Here is a 17,828-nt window from a genome sequence, read left to right as displayed (position 1 = left end):
TAAGGGGCCAAGCCCAACCCCTGAAAAACAACCCCCCGCACCGTAGTCTCCCCTCCCCCCACACCATAATCCCCCCTCCACCAAATGGTTTGGACCAGTGCACAAAGCAAGGTCCATAAAGACATGGATGAGCGAGTTTGGGGGTGGAGGAACTTGACTGACCTTTGGGATGAGAGCGGAGACTGCGAGCCAGGCCTTCTCGTCCAACATCAGCACCTGACCACACAAATGCTCTTCTGGAAGAATGGTCAAACATTCCCATAGACACCCTCCTAAACCTTGTGGACGGCCTTCCCAGTAGAGATGAAGCTGTTATAGCTGCAAAGGGCGGAGCCAACTCAATATTGAACCCTACGGACTAAGACTCCATTCACACTAGCGCGTTTTTTGATGCATTTTGCATTTTGCAGAAATGCATGGGAATTTTTTAACATGGGTTCCTATGGAACATGTTCACATCAATGCCTTTTTGTTTGTCTGCATTTTTGGAAAGGGTCAGGGACTTTTTTTCATGCAAATAGAATTCAATGGACAAGCATCAAAAACGCAAGTGCACCGTTTTTGCACCGTTTTTGCACCGTTTTTGATGCATTTTTGCCGTTTTTTTTTTTTTTTATTTTTTTTAAATTTTTTTAAAATTTTTTTTTTAGACTGGAAAAAAAACTGTAAAAAAAAAAAAAAAAACGCAAATCGCGGCAAAAAAGCTGCTCAAAAACGTGGCAAGCATGAAAAAAAAACCTCCAAAAACGCCCAAAAGCAACATGCATAGGTGTGAATCCAGCCTCAGGCTGGATTCACACCTATGCATTTTTAGTGCTTTTTGCATTTTGCAGATTTGCACTACAGATTGTGTTCCATAGAAAACAATGTTAAATGGACTGTAGTGCAAATCTGCAAAATGCAAAAAGCACTAAAACTGCTATAGGTGTGAATCCAGCCTTAGACTGGGATGTCATTAAAGCTCATGTGTGTGTAAAGGCAGGTGTCCCAATACTTTTGACAATACAGTGTCTGTGTGCTCCCTGGTTTGGAACCTCTCCCTCTGTAGAGTCTAGAGGAAAATCAGGAGACGGAAATACTAACTAGAAACACTATACAAAGCCTGCTGAATTTGGCTACTGGAGCTAAAATGCAACTCCGATTTTAGATAAAGATTTTCACAAAGAACCTTCTACCTGCAGGATATACAGGTCCTCTTCATGCGTTCAGACGGGGGCCTGACTCCGATGCACAGCTTCAGCGGTTCCCGCGCCAACCTCTCTGGACCAGCAGGGGGCGTGGTAGGATACGCCATCACTACCTATCAGCCCGACGATCCCCAGCCTGTCATTGGCTTCGATATGGGAGGTGAGATGGTAGATGAGAAGCCCAGCGGGTGGATATTCCATCGTTCAATCAGTCCTAGGCCTACGCAGGAGTTCTGTGCTATGCCATGCTGGGGGGCGGGGGGGGGGGGGGGGGGGGGGCAATTTGTTTCTTTTTTTTTTTTTTTTTTATTTGTTACTATTCCGTTGTGTTCTCTTGGCCTAAGGAGAAGCAACAATTGTCCTAAAGAAAGAAAAAAGAAAAACAATTCAAGTTGAGAAGAGAGAGAACCTCTGTTGGGATTAGATTGCTGTCCGGTTATCCCTCAATCCCTGTCATTGAGAATTTCAGCAAGTAACCCCCCCCCCCCCAAAAAAAAAAAAATAAATAAAATAAAAAGATCCTTATAGTTTTTTTTTTTTGCTCTTTTTTTTTTTTTTTTCTTTATTTTCTTTCAACTAAATTCCGGTACAACAAAGCAGTTAAACAATGATAGACGGGAAAAAATAGCATTAAACATTTGTTAAAGAACGATAGAATAAATAAAAACCAACAAAACAAATCATAAATCCATATTTACCATCCCCCCCCAAGTCCTTTATAATAGACACGCCCTTTTTTATTGTATTCTCTTGGTCAAATATGTTGAATGTAACTTGGAAATTGTCCCATGAATGATGTCACCATATTGGCGTTGATACTTCTTTGTATTGCACTTGTTAAAACCTTCCTGAAAATCCATCAAAATAAAAAAAAAAAATTCCCATTCATTCATCGGTGTAGCTGAGGCTGCAGAGAAAGGGACTGAGGAATCTATGTCCTCATTCTCAAGCTCTAATGTGAGACCTTGGGGGTGGCGGGGGGTTTAGACTCCTCATATTTTACCAAAGCCCCACCAACAGGGCATTTTAAAAAAATGCATAAATAATAATAAAAAAATAAAAAAATGTAAAAAAATAAAATTCTTAAGAATAGAAAAAAAAAAATGAAGGACTTGTTTACATGTGCTTTGCTCTCCGAAGAGCAGTCAGCATTTGGATCACTCTTCAGAGAGCATTTGACAGCCTGTAAGGAGGCCTGCTGCCTCCTCGCCTCCTGTTTTTAGTGCAGCACAACCATGTAGTCGCGGGGCGCTTCCAGAGCAGAGCGGTATTCACTTGAATGGGTCTTGTTTGATGGAGGTTTATATTAAAAAATATTTAAACTTTTGGGAAAAAAAATATGACTCAAAACCATTACAGGTTTTTTTTTTTCTGTTTGTCTGGGTATTGGTTGTATTTAATCCCAACCCCCCCCCCCCCCCCCCCTCCGATCATGTTCCGTCAAGATTTGTTTATTTTTACCGATAATCCGCTTTCCAGTTACAGGGGACATTTACACTGATAAGGCACTATCAGTGCTGCCTCATCAGTGCAGCTTATCAGTGCCCATCAGTGCAGCAGATCATTGGTGCCCATCAGTGCCTCCTCATCAGTGCAACATATCAGTGCAGCCTCATTGGTGCCCATCAGTGCAGCATATCATTGCCCCCTATCAGTGCCTCCTAATCAGTGCAGCCTCATCAGTGCCCATCAGTGCAGCTTTTCAGTGCCCATCGGTGCAGCATATCTGTGTCCATTACTGCAACATATTAGTGCCAATTAGTGCATCATATCAGTGCCTCCTTATCAGTGCAGCAGATCATTGCAGCATATCAGGGCAGCCTCATTGATGCCCATCAGTGCAGCCCATCAGTGCAGCTTATCAGTGCCCATCAGTGCCTCTTCATCAGTGGCCATCAGTGCAACATATCAGTGCCTCCTCATCAGTGCAGCATATCAGTGCCGCCCATCAGTGCTTCCTCATCAGTGCCACCTATCAGTGCTTCCTCATGAGTGCAGCATATCACTGCCCATCACTGCAGAAGATCATTGCAGCATATCAGGGCAGCCTCATTGGTGCCCATCAGTGCAGCTCCTCAGTGACAATCAGTGCAGCTCATCAGTGCCCATCAGTGCCCATCAGTGCAGCTCATCAGTGCCCATCAGTGCAGCATATCTGTGTCCATTAGTGCAACATATTAGCGCCCATTAGTGCAGCAAATCAGTGCCCATCAGTGCAGCCTCATCAGCACACATCAGTGAAGAAGAAAAATTACTTTTTGCAAAATTGTATAACAGAAAATAAGAAAAAGGTGTTTTGTTTTTTGTTTTTTTAGTTTGTTTGGCAAAAAATAACCCCCCCCCCCCTCCCAGTGGTGATGAAATACCACCAAAAGAAAGCTCTATTTGTCTAAAAAAAAAAAAAAAAAGATAAAAATGTGTACAGTGTAGCATGACGGCGCAATTGTCATTCAAAGTGTAACAGCACTGAAACCTGAAAATTGGCCTGGGCAGGAAGGGGGTAAAAGTGCCCGGTATTGAAGGGATGAAGTGATTTATCTCTCCCTGTGTCTCCTTGGGAAACATTTATAGCATATGTCTTGTCAGTGGGATCATCTCAATAGTGACCCCCCCCCCCCTTCTCTCTCCACCTTCCTCTGGTTGGTAGGTACATCTACGGACGTCAGTCGATACGCCGGCGAGTACGAACACGTCTTTGAGGCCACCACGGCCGGAATCAGTATCCAGGCCCCGCAGCTCGACATCAACACGGTGGCTGCAGGAGGAGGCTCCATGCTTTTCTTCAGGTGAGAGAATTCTACATTGTCCCCGTTTATACACTTTACACTTTATTAAGTTCTTCAGAATAACTTGTCCCGACTACTAGACGGCCTCAATCTGTACAATAATGTTTGTAGGAGCACACACCCGCGTGCGCTTCACATTCTAAGACCGCACTGTCGCTAACAGATCAATGGTGGCCATACATGCTTCCATTTTTTTTTTTATCCAATTACTGTGCAAGTCAATCAAAATGATTAAATACGCAAGCAATCGCATAGCCATAACTTTTTTTTTCCGATCAATTTAGACTCCGTTTTAGATCAGATTTGATCTATTGTCCTTGTGTGAGCTCAGTGCCGGTGTGGTGGGTGGTGGGCAGTGAGCTCAGTGCTGGTGTGGTGGGCAGTGAGCTCAGTGCTGGTGTGGTGGGTGGTGGGCAGGGAGCTCAGTGCTGGTGTGGTGGGTGGTGGTCAGCGAGCTCAGTGCTGGTGTGGTGGGCAGTGAGCTCAGTGCTGGTGTGGTGGGTGGTGGGCAGGGAGCTCAGTGCTGGTGTGGTGGGCAGTGAGCTCAGTGCCGGTGTGGTGGGTGGTGGGCAGTGAGCTCAGTGCTGGTGTGGTGGGCAGTGAGCTCAGTGCCGGTGTGGTGGGTGGTGGGTGGTGGGCAGTGAGCTCAGTGCCGGTGTGGTGGGTGGTGGGCAGTGAGCTCAGTGCTGGTGTGGTGGGTGGTGGGCTCAGTTCTGGTGTGGTGGGCAGTGAGCTCAGTGCTGGTGTGGTGGGTGGTGGGCAGGGAGCTCAGTGCTGGTGTGGTGGGCAGGGAGCTCAGTGCTGGTGTGGTGGGCAGGGAGCTCAGTGCTGGTGTGGTGGGCAGGGAGCTCAGTGCTGGTGTGGTGGGTGGTGGGCAGTGAGCTCAGTGCTGGTGAGGTGGGCAGTGAGCTCAGTGCTGGTGAGGTAGGTGGGGGGCAGTGAGCTCAGCTCTGGTGTGGTGGGCAGTGAGCTCAGTGCTGGTGAGGTAGGTGGTGGGCAGTGAGCTCAGTGCTGGTGAGGTGGGCAGTGAGCTCAGTGCTGGTGAGGTGGGCAGTGAGCTCAGTGCTGGTGTGGTGGGCAGTGAGCTCAGCTCTGGTGTGGTGGGCAGTGAGCTCAGTGCTGGTGAGGTAGGTGGTGGGCAGTGAGCTCAGTGCTGGTGAGGTGGGCAGTGAGCTCAGTGCTGGTGAGGTGGGTGGTGGGCAGTGAGCTTAGCTCTGGTGTGGTGGGCAGTGAGCTCAGTGCTGGTGTGGTGGGCAGTGAGCTCAGTGCTGGTGTGGTGGGTGGTGGGCAGGGAGCTCAGTGCTGGTGTGGTGGGCAGTGAGCTCAGTGCTGGTGTGGTGGGTGGTGGGCAGGGAGCTCAGTGCTGGTGGGCAGTGAGCTCAGTTCTGGTGTGGTGGGCAGTGAGCTCAGTGCTGGTGAGGTGGGTGGTGGGCAGTGAGCTCAGTGCTGGTGTGGTGGGTGGTGGGCAGTGAGCTCAGTGCTGGTGAGGTGGGCAGTGAGCTCAGTGCTGGTGAGGTGGGCAGTGAGCTCAGTGCTGGTGAGGTGGGCAGTGAGCTCAGTGCTGGTGAGGTGGGTGGTGGGCAGGGAGCTCAGTGCTGGTGAGGTGGGCAGTGAGCTCAGTGCTGGTGAGGTGGGCAGTGAGCTCAGTGCTGGTGAGGTGGGCAGTGAGCTCAGTGCTAGTGTGGTGGGTGGTGGGCAGTGAGCTCAGCTCTGGTGTGGTGGGCAGTGAGCTCAGTGCTGGTGAGGTGAGTGGTGGGCAGGGAGCTCAGTGCTGGTGTGGTGGGCAGTGAGCTCAGTGCTGGTGTGGTGGGCAGTGAGCTCAGTGCTGGTGAGGTGGGCAGTGAGCTCCGTTCTGGTGTGGTGGGCAGTGAGCTCAGTGCTGGTGAGGTGGGCAGTGAGCTCAGTGCTGGTGTGGTGGGTGGTGGGCAGTGAGCTCAGTGCTGGTGAGGTGGGTGGTGGGCAGTGAGCTCAGTGCTGGTGAGGTAGGTGGTGGGCAGTGAGCTCAGTGCTGGTGAGGTGGGCAGTGAGCTCAGTGCTGGTGAGGAGGGTGGTGGGCAGTGAGCTTAGCTCTGGTGTGGTGGGCAGTGAGCTGGTGAGGTGGGCAGTGAGCTCAGTGCTGGTGTGGTGGGCAGTGAGCTCAGTGCTGGTGTGGTGGGCAGTGAGCTCAGTGCTGGTGTGGTGGGTGGTGGGCAGGGAGCTCAGTGCTGGTGGGCAGTGAGCTCAGTTCTGGTGTGGTGGGCAGTGAGCTCAGTGCTGGTGAGGTGGGTGGTGGGCAGTGAGCTCAGTGCTGGTGAGGTGGGTGGTGGGCAGTGAGCTCAGTGCTGGTGAGGTGGGCAGTGAGCTCAGTGCTGGTGAGGTGGGCAGTGAGCTCAGTGCTGGTGAGGTGGGCAGTGAGCTCAGTGCTGGTGAGGTGGGCAGTGAGCTCAGTGCTGGTGAGGTGGGCAGTGAGCTCAGTGCTAGTGTGGTGGGTGGTGGGCAGTGAGCTCAGCTCTGGTGTGGTGGGCAGTGAGCTCAGTGCTGGTGAGGTGGGTGGTGGGCAGGGAGCTCAGTGCTGGTGTGGTGGGCAGTGAGCTCCGTTCTGGTGTGGTGGGCAGTGAGCTCAGTGCTGGTGAGGTGGGCAGTGAGCTCAGTGCTGGTGAGGTGGGCAGTGAGCTCAGTGCTGGTGAGGTGGGCAGTGAGCTCAGTGCTGGTGAGGTGGGCAGTGAGCTCAGTGCTGGTGAGGTGGGCGGTGAGCTCAGTGCTGGTGAGGTGGGCGGTGAGCTCAGTGCTGGTGAGGTGGGCGGTGAGCTCAGTGCTGGTGAGGTGGGCGGTGAGCTCAGTGCTGGTGTGGTGGGCGGTGAGCTCAGCTCTGGTGTGGTGGGCAGTGAGCTCAGCTCTGGTGTGGTGGGCAGTGAGCTCAGCTCTGGTGTGGTGGGCAGTGAGCTCAGTGCTGGTGTGGTGGGCAGTGAGCTCAGTGCTGGTGAGGTGGGCAGTGAGCTCAGTGCTGGTGAGGTGGGCAGTGAGCTCAGTGCTGGTGTGGTGGGCAGTGAGCTCAGCTCTGGTGTGGTGGGCAGTGAGCTGAGCTCTGGTGTGGTGGGCAGTGAGCTGAGCTCTGGTGTGGTGGGCAGTGAGCTCAGCTCTGGTGAGGTGGGCAGTGAGCTCAGTGCTGGTGAGGTGGGCAGTGAGCTCAGTGCTGGTGTGGTGGGCGGTGAGCTCAGCTCTGGTGTGGTGGGCAGTGAGCTCAGCTCTGGTGTGGTGGGCAGTGAGCTCAGCTCTGGTGTGGTGGGCAGTGAGCTCAGTGCTGGTGAGGTGGGCAGTGAGCTCAGTGCTGGTGTGGTGGGTGGTGGGCGGTGAGCTCAGCTCTGGTGTGGTGGGCAGTGAGCTCAGCTCTGGTGTGGTGGGCAGTGAGCTCAGCTCTGGTGTGGTGGGCAGTGAGCTCAGCTCTGGTGTGGTGGGCAGTAAGCTCAGTGCTGGTGAGGTGGGCAGTGAGCTCAGTGCTGGTGTGGTGGGTGGTGGGCAGTGAGCTCAGTGCTGGTGAGGTGGGCAGTGAGCTCAGTGGTGGGTGGTGAGCTCAGTGCTGGTGAGGTGGGCAGGGAGCTCAGTGCTGGGGAGGTGGGCAGTGAGCTCAGTGCTGGGGAGGTGGGCGGTGAGCTCAGTGCTGGGGAGGTGGGCGGTGAGCTCAGTGCTGGGGAGGTGGGCGGTGAGCTCAGTGCTGGGGAGGTGGGCGGTGAGCTCAGTGCCGGTGTGGTGGGCGGTGAGCTCAGTGCCGGTGTGGTGGGCGGTGAGCTCAGTGCTGGTGTGGTGGGCGGTGAGCTCAGTGCTGGTGTGGTGGGCGGTGAGCTCAGTGCTGGTGTGGTGGGCGGTGAGCTTAGTGCTGGTGTGGTGGGCGGTGAGCTTAGTGCTGGTGTGGTGGGCGGTGAGCTCAGTGCTGGTGTGGTGGGCGGTGAGCTCAGTGCTGGTGTGGTGGGCGGTGAGCTCAGTGCTGGTGTGGTGGGCGGTGAGCTCAGTGCTGGTGAGGTGGGCAGTGAGCTCAGTGCTAGTGAGGTGGGTGGTGGGCAGTGAGCTCAGTTCTAGTGAGGTGGGCGGTGAGCTCAGTTCTGGTGTGGTGGGCAGGGAGCTCAGTGCTGGTGAGGTGGGTGATGGTCAGTGAGCTCAGTGCTGGTGAGGTGGGTGATGGGCAGCGAGCTCAGTGCTGGTGAGGTGGGCAGTGAGCTCAGTGCTGGTGAGGTGGGTGGTGGGCAGTGAGCTCAGTGCTGGTGAGGTGGGTGGTGGGCAGTGAGCTCAGTGCTGGTGAGGTGGGTGGTGGTCAGCGAGCTCAGTGTTGGTGAGGTGGGCAGTGAGCTCAGTGCTGGTGAGGTGGGTGGTGGGCAGTGAGCTCAGTGCTGGTGAGGTGGGTGATGGGCAGCGAGCTCAGTGCTGGTGAGGTGGGCAGTGAGCTCAGTGCTGGTGAGGTGGGTGGTGGGCAGTGAGCTCAGTGCTGGTGAGGTGGGTGGTGGGCAGTGAGCTCAGTGCTGGTGAGGTGGGTGGTGGTCAGCGAGCTCAGTGTTGGTGAGGTGGGCAGTGAGCTCAGTGCTGGTGAGGTGGGTGGTGGGCAGTGAGCTCAGTGCTGGTGAGGTGGGTGATGGTCAGTGAGCTCAGTGCTGGTGAGGTGGGTGATGGGCAGCGAGCTCAGTGCTGGTGAGGTGGGCAGTGAGCTCAGTGCTGGTGAGGTGGGTGGTGGGCAGTGAGCTCAGTGCTGGTGAGGTGGGTGGTGGGCAGTGAGCTCAGTGCTGGTGAGGTGGGTGGTGGTCAGCGAGCTCAGTGTTGGTGAGGTGGGCAGTGAGCTCAGTGCTGGTGAGGTGGGTGGTGGGCAGTGAGCTCAGTGCTGGTGAGGTGGGTGGTGGTCAGTGAGCTCAGTGCTGGTGAGGTGGGCAGTGAGCACACAAAGTCCCACATTTTATCAAAGGCAGTATATTGTAGAAAAGTCCAACTGGTATAAACAGACCTGGTGGGGAGCCACATCTGTCAGGAGCCACTTACAAACCATAACAGTAATGAAACCGTGGTCTGAAGACCCAAAGGTGCCAAGAGGAGCACCATGCACCCCTGGCCAGTCTACACCCAAGGGGGAGGCTTCCTAGTGACTGTAGACATGTTCCTGCATTCTCCCTACTTTTCTAGATCCTTTCCCTATCTCAAAGCACTGTGCCTAACAGACCGGGGGAACCTGTCCCCACCATAGCCACTCTTCTAAAGTGTGCCAAGCCCAGGGGTCTCTGCCTGACCCAAGATGGCTGCCAGAGTCACGTGGGGCACCAGCATCCAATTGGATAGCTGACTGGGTTGGCTTCCAGTCTTTTTTGAGTCTTTGATGGCGAACAAGTACAGAGATGGGAAATATAGAGACAGCAAAAAAAAGTATTTTCTGAAGTAGACTACATGTTACTACCGACCCGGCGGGGGGGGGGGGGGGGGGTTGTTAGTGAAGTGAGAGCCGAGCCAGGGGACGCACCTGGCTGCATATACTGGGCACAAGTTGGGGTAGGCGGAACACTTTGGTGGGGGTGAGTCAGCCACACCTCTTGAACTTTGACCTCTGGGGGACACGCCTGCTGACCTTTGACCTTTTGGAGGAGGTCCCTATTCCGATTCCTGAGTCCTAACCTTGTTCTTCAAGGGGAAACCCTAACCCTGCAAATGATGGGCACAGTGAGGCTGCAAATGATGGGCACAGTGAGTCTGCAATTGATGGGCACAGTGAGTCTGCAATTGATGGGCACAATGAGGCTGCAATTGATGGGGGGGGGGTTTCAGTATTTTTCAGTTTGCCCCACCAAAAAAAAATTTTGAGCACCAGCCGCCACTGCTACCCAATCTTCTCATGACAGGTGTACTATCAGTGAATGAGATCCTGAGGGTGTAGGAGGATCATGGAGAGGTGTACTTGCAAGGATGAGATGAGATCAGGGTCGGGACAAGGGGTGAGCACTGGAGGGAAAGCTGCCCTGGGCACAGCGGAGCAAGGGGACAGAGATTGGATAAGGGCAGTAAACCCATTCTACGGCATGCAATAAGAGTGGGGGAGGGGGCACAGTTCCGCATCCTTGCCCTGGGCGCTAGACAAACCTGTTCCGGTACTGATGAGATGATAATAGAGGTTTTTCTTTTGTTTGTAGCATAAAACTAATAATTTTTTTCAGGTCAGGATTGTTTGTGGTCGGCCCAGAGTCTGCTGGAGCCCATCCGGGTCCTGCATGCTACAGGAAAGGTAATGGCTCTTAAAGTAGAGATGAAGATAAGGGTACAGATACAAGGAGGGTGCACTACATGCATATGCCATATCTGGATGTGTTTCAAGAGTTGCATGAGTTAGCCTTTAGATTTCTTGGAGACGCTCCCCCCCACACATTCATGTCCTCCGTGCCCCTCCCCCACCATCACAACATAGTCCTCAGAGCCCCCAAAAGAGTCCTCAAAGATCCCCTCATGCCACTTTGCTCAGAACCCCGCCAGCAGAATTTTTTGGGGGGTGTAATAGCACACCCAAGTACCCCTCTGGCACTGCCCCTGCACAGCGCTCCCTTCGCAGGGCACATGCAATATGTGCTTTACCCTAGATCAACCATTTTCAATCGGGGTTCAGTGGAACCCTAGGGTTCCTCCAAAGGTTGCTAGGGGTTCCTTGAGCTGTGGCCGATTGACCTCCTATCTTAAGGTGTCTGCATAGTTCCGGGGTCAATGCCACCTGGTAGAGCCAGTTGCATGAAGCCAACAATCTTTAAAGCCATCTGTAGGGATTGCAGTTTGACCACCACTGTAAGGGCTGCCTCATTCCACATGACCACAAATGTAAGGGGCATTTTTTTTTTTTCGCTGACCACCAATCAATTGGTTTTAGTAAGGGTTCCTTGAGACTAGAAAATGATATATCAAGGGTTCCTCTGGGGTAAAAAGGTTGAGAAAGACTGCCCTAGATAAACCACTGGTGGCGCTAAGGCTGTTGGCAGAATTGTTTGTAGTTGGAGCCCAACCAGGTCTGGCGAGCTACAGGACAGATAATGGCTCCTAAAGTAGATGTGAGGATAAGGGTACAGAAACCAGAAGGATATAGTACAGGCATATACCAAACTCTTAGACCCCCTCCCTCCCCCCCTTCACATCGGCAACCTCCGCCCCTGATTTCTCAGAGCCCCTCTTCACACCAGATTCCTCAGAGATCTCCTCGCATCAATGTGCTCATCAGAATTTTTGAGGGTGCAATGGCACACCCAAGCACCCTCTGGCACTGCCCCAACATGGCACCCCCTTCAAGTAGATAGCATGTGCCATACTCTGGATACGCCACTGGTGGCTGGAACTGTGGGCAGGTTAGAAGTTGCAGCTATGTCATTTTTCCGGACACAGCCTGCCTCTGGTCCTACAGCAGGAGCTCCCACTGAAGGGTGGCAACACCACCGCTGTATTGGAAATGAGCTGGTGAGCATTATCACCCAACAACAGGAAGTCCAATGGACATTATAATAAGCAGTAGGGTCACCAGGTAATATTTTGTAGAGTGCTAGAGCCAGGGCTTTTTTTCAGGGGGAACTTGGTGGAACTCAGTTCCACCACCTCTGGCTCAGTCCCTTGGGGGGACTGCTCAGCACAATCACTTGTAAACACAGAAGTCCGGTTTCTGTGGTTAAAAGTGACAGCTCTGCACTCTGTGCGTAACCCCCCTGAACTCTGCACTCTGTATGTAATGCAATCCTGGTATTTAATGCCCCTTTAAGACCCTCCTACTGTTCGTGAAATTTGACTGACCACACCCACTATTTGATGTGATTTGGAGGGTGTGGAGGGTTTTTGGGGGGTTGTGGTTGAGTTCCAGCACCTATTGTTTGAGAAAAAAAGCCCTGGCTAGAGAATAGATAAAAATTATTTAATTATAGATAAGGCTACTCCTCTCAATGCCCACCGCAGGTTGTATTATTATTTCTTTTCTTTTCTGTCATTGACCAGTCCACATTGATGGAGAGATGGCGTCGACCCTCTCTGCATCATTACACTGTGAGTATAGGATGCCATATTGATGTCCCCTGAGGGGCTTGTCCGAGACACCCTGCACCCACCTAGGAATATCCTTGGTGTCCCGGATTGATTGACTTTGGGCAACCAGCAAGACTGAGGACATCTAGTTGCAGGAAGGATTTGCTGTGAGGGCAGGCAGAGTTTTGCAGCCTGTAGTATGATGTAAACCAGGGGGTCTCCCAACTGGTGGCCCTCCAGCTGTTGCCAAACTACAAGTCCCATGAGGCATTGCAAGGCCGACAGTTACAAGCATGACTCCCACAGGCAGACGCTTGATGGGACTTGTAGTTTTGCAACAGCTGGTGGGCCGCCAGTTTAAGACCCTTGATGTAAACACTCTCTCATTATTTGGATCACAGGGGGCCCCCTTACCGTGACGGATGCCAATCTCAGCCTGGGCCGCTTAATGCCCGACTACTTTCCTCGGATCTTTGGCCCCTCGGAGGACCAACCTCTCTCCAAAGAAGAGACAACCCAGAAATTCCAGCAACTGACTGCCGAGATTAACCAGTTTCAGCACAGCCGTCCAGGTGGAGGAGCGGCCCTCAGCGAGGAGGAAGTGGCCATGGGCTTCATCAGGGTGGCCAACGAGGCCATGTGTCGGCCAATCAGATCACTTACTCAGGTAGAGATTGCCTTTTAGTAAACTATGGCCTTTTCCACGTGCAAGTTAAAAATAATAACCTGATCAGACCTTTCACTTGTTTAACTTTTCAATTGTATCTAAAGTTTTAAAATAAGATTTTGGATGAAGTTTTTGGAAAGGATGAGAACCTTGTCAAACATCGCATTTGCTATCTTTGTATCTTCTAGGGAGGTCCACCATCTTTTGTCTGTCTTGGTTACCATTGTCACTGCCTTCCGCGGCATGCTTGGGTCTCTCCCGTTTTTCACCGGGAGACCTGCGCTACCAGCCGGCTTTGATCGGCTGTTCAGTATAGTAGCCTAGAAGCGATGACATCACTTCCAGTTTACCCGGAATGTCAACGGCGCCATGTGAACAAAAAAATCAATCTTGGCTAAACAGTGCAGAGGAGGGATAGATCCCAGAACCCTCCGCTGTCACTGCCTATTACTATCACATTCCTTGTGACCTCCTCGGTACATCTAAAGTGGTGACCTGTAAAGGAAGAATTTCGACAAATTTGTTAATTTGGAAACATCCGCATTAACGAAAACCCGTTTAACAAATTTTTTCCCAATATTCATAAATTCTAATATTTGTAAATTTTTAATATTCGGAAATTCTAAAATCCAAAAATTCAAAAAGAACGAAAATCAGAAAATTTGAAAATCTGAAATATTAATTAATAATAACTTAACAATTAAATTATAGGTATTGGAATCTCCTTTCAAATGTGGCTGTTGGCCAACGTAACGAATACAAATTTATCTGAAGTTACAAATTATGTGAAATAACAAATGACACATCTAAACGAATGGAACGGAATTAATTAATAATAATATGTTTTTATTACTATTATTATTGTTACATTCCATTTGTTTAGATGCGGCATTCATTATTTCGCATAATTCGTAACTTCGGATAAATTCGTATTCGTTACATTCTCTAACAGCGAATTTTGAAACGAATAGGAATTTATCCGAAGTTACGAATTATCCGAAATAACGAATGCCGCATCTAAACAAATGGAATGTAACAATAATAATATTAATTCATTCCGTTCCATTTGTTTAGATGCGGCATTTGTTAATTTGCATAATTCGTAACTTTGGATAAATTTTATATTCGTTACGTTGGCTAACAGCCAAATTTGAAAGGAAATTCCAATACCTATAATTTAATAGTTAGTTGTTATTAGTTAATTCTTTAGAATTTTCGTTCTTTCGAATTTTCGGATTTTCTTTCTTATTTTCGGCTTTTCGAATTTCTGAATTTTTCGAATTTCCAGATTAACGAATTACGATCATAACAAATGACCCAGAAAAAAAAAAATTTCGGCAGTGCACATCTAGTAAAATTTATGTCGTTTGTGACCACTGCATGGGTGTGTGTAATTTTAAAAGCGTGACATGTTCGGTATCTATTTACTCGGCGTAACATCATCTTTAATAATTTATAAAAATTGGGTTATGTAGTGGGTGTTTTTTTTGTTTTTTGGAAAAAAAATACACTATTTTTTAATTTTAATGCAAAAAAAAGGTGTATTTTTTATTCCCCCCCCAAAAAAAAAATAAAAAATTGCATTTGAAAGACCACTGTGCAAATACCGTGTGACATAAAAATTGCAAAACCCACCCATTCATTCTTTAGGGCCTCTGTTTTCAAAAAATATATATAATGTTTGGGGATTCTAAGTAATTATTTTTTTTTAGTAAAAAAAAAAGAATAGAAGATTGTTACAAAAGTGGCAGAAAATGCCTGGTTTTCAAGTGGTATAGAACAGATATGAATACAAAGGATATCTTCCAATGGGGACAACTGTGTAAGAGGGCGTGTCCTCACCCTGGACTGGGAGTGGGGGGAAATCTCTCCAATGGGACATGGATGGCAAAACAAAAAGCTTCAATTTCTCCCACAGTTTTTTTTCTATTGTTTGTTTTATTTTTTAAATTTTTTTTACATTTTATTTTAATCTTGCACAGGCAAAAGGCCATGACACGTCTCGTCATGTGTTGGCGTGTTTTGGTGGTGCAGGAGGTCAGCATGCTTGCGCCATCGCCCGCTCACTGGGAATGAAAACGGTCTTTATTCACAAGTAAGTCCTGATTTTTTTTTATTTTTTTTTTTTATTTTTTGCAGAATGAAGTTGTGTTATTTAAACCATTTTTTTAAACCTCTTTAGGACTGACCGTCTGCATTGTACTGTACTGTGGTTGGGCGGCTCCTACAGGCACAGCGATTGTATCTGTATGTCGTTGCCTGTTTGCAGGATCCAGGGCATGCACGCCCGCCCCCTCCCGCCCCCTCCCGCTGTGATTGAACACGTGGGGATTTTGTCAGCAGGCCCCGGCCAGTGCGCCCCTCAGCCCCCCTAATAGTTACTAGACATGTGCACTGCCGAAAAAAAAGTTTGTTTTCGTTTAATTTGTTTTTGTTTTTTGGGTCAGTCGTTTCGAAAATTCTAAAATTTGTAAATTCCAACATATGAAAATAAGAAAGCAAAATTCGAAATAACTAACTATTAAATTATAGGTATTGGAACTTCCTTACAAATTTGGCTGTTGGTGAACGTAACGAATACGAATTTATCCGAAGTTACGAATTATTCGAAATAACAAATGCTGCATCTAAACAAATGGAATGGAACGAAATAATAAATAATATGTTTTATTATCATTATTAATTTGTTACATTCTATTCGTTTAGATACGGCATTCATTATTTCGAATAATTGGTAACTTCGGATAAATTCGTATTCGTTACGTTCACTAACAGCCAAATTTGAAAGGAAATTCCAATACCTATAATTTAATAGTTAGTTATTATTTCAAATTTTCCTAACTATTAAATTATAGGTATTGGAATTTCCTTTCAAATTTGGCTGTTAGTGAACCTAACATACGAATTTACGAATTATCCGAAATAACGAATGCTGCATCTAAACGAATAGAACGTAACCAATTAATAATAATGATAATAAAAACATATTATTATTTATTATTTCGTTCCGTTCCATTTGTTTAGATGCGGCATTCTTTATTTCGGATAATTCGTAACTTCGGATAAATTTTTATTCGTTACATTCACCAACAGCCAAATTTGAAAGGAAATTCCAATACCTATAATTTAATCTAAACTAATGGAACATAACAAATTATTAATAATAATAATAATAATTATTATAATAAATAACTTTTTATTCTTATTTATTATTAATTTGATCCGTTCCATTTGTTTAGATGTGGCATTCGTTATTTCGGATAATTCGTAACTTCGGATAAATTATTATTCGTTATGTTCACTAACAGCCAAATTTGAAGGGAAATTCCAATACCTATAATTTAATAGTTATTTCAAATTTTTGGATTTTCAGATTTTTGTTCTTTTTTGGATTTTCGAATTTCCAAAAAACAAAACAAAAAAAAACAAGTTTAAAAGGAACACATTTTTCGGCAGTGCACTGCACATGTCTAGTTCTGAGTACTAGGAGGAGGCTGGAGATAACTGGAATACAATGTGAAGATATGATTGTATATTGGGTGACTATAGATACACATTCAGTTCTTACCAATCTACCTTTGTAGGTACGGTGGAATCCTGTCGGCGTTCGGCATGGCTCTGGCAGACGTGGTACATGAAGCTCAGGAGCCGTGTTCTGTACTGTACAGCAAAGACTCCTTCCCTCTCCTGGAGGAACGTATCTCAGCTCTAGAGCAGCAGTGTATTGAGGCTCTCCAGCAACAGGGATTTCACAGGTGAGAGATCGATCATCCCTTTTTTCCCCGTCTTCTGATTTGTACTGGTTGTGTGTCCTTCCTATGTCCAGGCTTTGAATGTTGAGGGATTTTAGCTTAGTTTAAATAGCTTGAGCCTCTCCATTCCCAGTGGTGGCCGGTCTTTAAGGGGCGCCGCCCCCCTAATCCATGTGCCCGGGCCCCTACTCTACATGCCGGATGCATGGTTTCCAGTGGGGGTTCTTCTTTCTCCCCCCCCCCCCCCCTTTTCTTTTTTTTGAAACACATGATTGGAGCCCGAGGCTCTAATTGGCTTAAAATAAGGGTGGGCTCGGGGGGCAGAGCAATGCGCCCTGAACCCACCCAGTTGTGTGACAATAGCAAATTTAATAATTGCTATTGTCTTCCTGATTCTCCTCCCAGCCAATCAGGAAGCTGGCCCTGAGACCCTGATTGGCCAGGGAGCCTTAGGACTCACGGCCAATCAGGTCTCAGGACCCACTTCCTGTTTAGCCGGGAGGAGAAGCAACGGCCCCAGCCCTACCTTGGATCCTTGTCATCTGACTGCCTCTGATTGCTGTCCTCCTGTCTGTCTCCCGCAAGGGGGGGGGGGGGGATTGCCGCCTTCTCGTCCATCTCCCATGGGGGTGGGGATCACTGCCTTCCCATCCATCTCCCGCGCGGGGGGGGGGGGGGGGTGGTGTTAGTTTGCCCCCCCCAGATATTGAGCACCAGCCGCCACTGGGCTGATTATTGGCCACAAATGTACCCATCTGATGGGGGAGATTATCCGCTTGCCACCCGTCCACCGTCAAATGATTTAGGGGCGGTGTGGCTCTCGTTCTGGGATGACATCATGTCGTCGTCCCAGAACGTCCGCTCTTGCGTGCCCGCTGGTCACATGTAAACACGGGGATGCCAGTAATCGGCGCTCCTCACCTTACACTGACAGGGGACATCGAGACGTAATCAGGACACTGATCATTAGTGCCCTGATTTACAATACATGGCCAGCAATCAGTGCCCATTAGTGCCGCCCATCATTGCTGCCCATTAGTGCCACCCATCAGTGCCCACCAGTGCCGCCTATCAGTACTCATCAGTGCCACCTATCAGTGCCCATAAGTGCGGCATATCAGTGTCTCCTCATCAGTGCTCATCAGTGACGCCTCATCAGAGCACCTTAGTGAAGGGGAAAAATTACTTGTGTACAAAATTTACTGACTGAAACTAAGAAAAACTTTTTTTTTTTTACAACATTTTCAGTCTTGAACAGCAGTGATTAAATACCACCAAAAGGAAGCTCTATTTGTGTGAAGAAAATAATGAAAATCTCACATGGTTACAGTGTAGCATGACTGCGTAATTGTTATTCAAATTGTGAGAGCGCTGAAAGCTGAAAATTGGCCTGGGCAGGAAGGGGGTGAAAGTGCCCGGTAGGCAAGTGGTTATACAAATGTCCTACAGG

General features: G+C 48.9%; 1 protein-coding gene across 2 annotated transcripts in view; it reads left to right on the top strand.

Moving 5' to 3' along the window:
* The window catches only part of OPLAH (5-oxoprolinase, ATP-hydrolysing), a 74,212-nt gene that overhangs the window by 28,877 nt on the left and 27,507 nt on the right, over positions 1-17,828 (top strand). For both annotated transcript variants that reach the window (XM_073629384.1, XM_073629382.1), the window contains exons 7-12: positions 1,182-1,347; positions 3,835-3,973; positions 10,132-10,199; positions 12,361-12,626; positions 14,609-14,721; positions 16,211-16,381. In XM_073629384.1, the coding sequence (XP_073485485.1) occupies positions 1,182-1,347; positions 3,835-3,973; positions 10,132-10,199; positions 12,361-12,626; positions 14,609-14,721; positions 16,211-16,381 (923 nt within the window). The remainder of the gene's footprint in view (positions 1-1,181; positions 1,348-3,834; positions 3,974-10,131; positions 10,200-12,360; positions 12,627-14,608; positions 14,722-16,210; positions 16,382-17,828) is intronic.

Source organism: Aquarana catesbeiana, linkage group LG05 (assembly GCF_042186555.1).
Source record: "Aquarana catesbeiana isolate 2022-GZ linkage group LG05, ASM4218655v1, whole genome shotgun sequence".
Lineage (NCBI taxonomy): Eukaryota > Metazoa > Chordata > Amphibia > Anura > Ranidae > Aquarana > Aquarana catesbeiana.
This window is presented reverse-complemented; position numbering and strand designations above follow the sequence as displayed.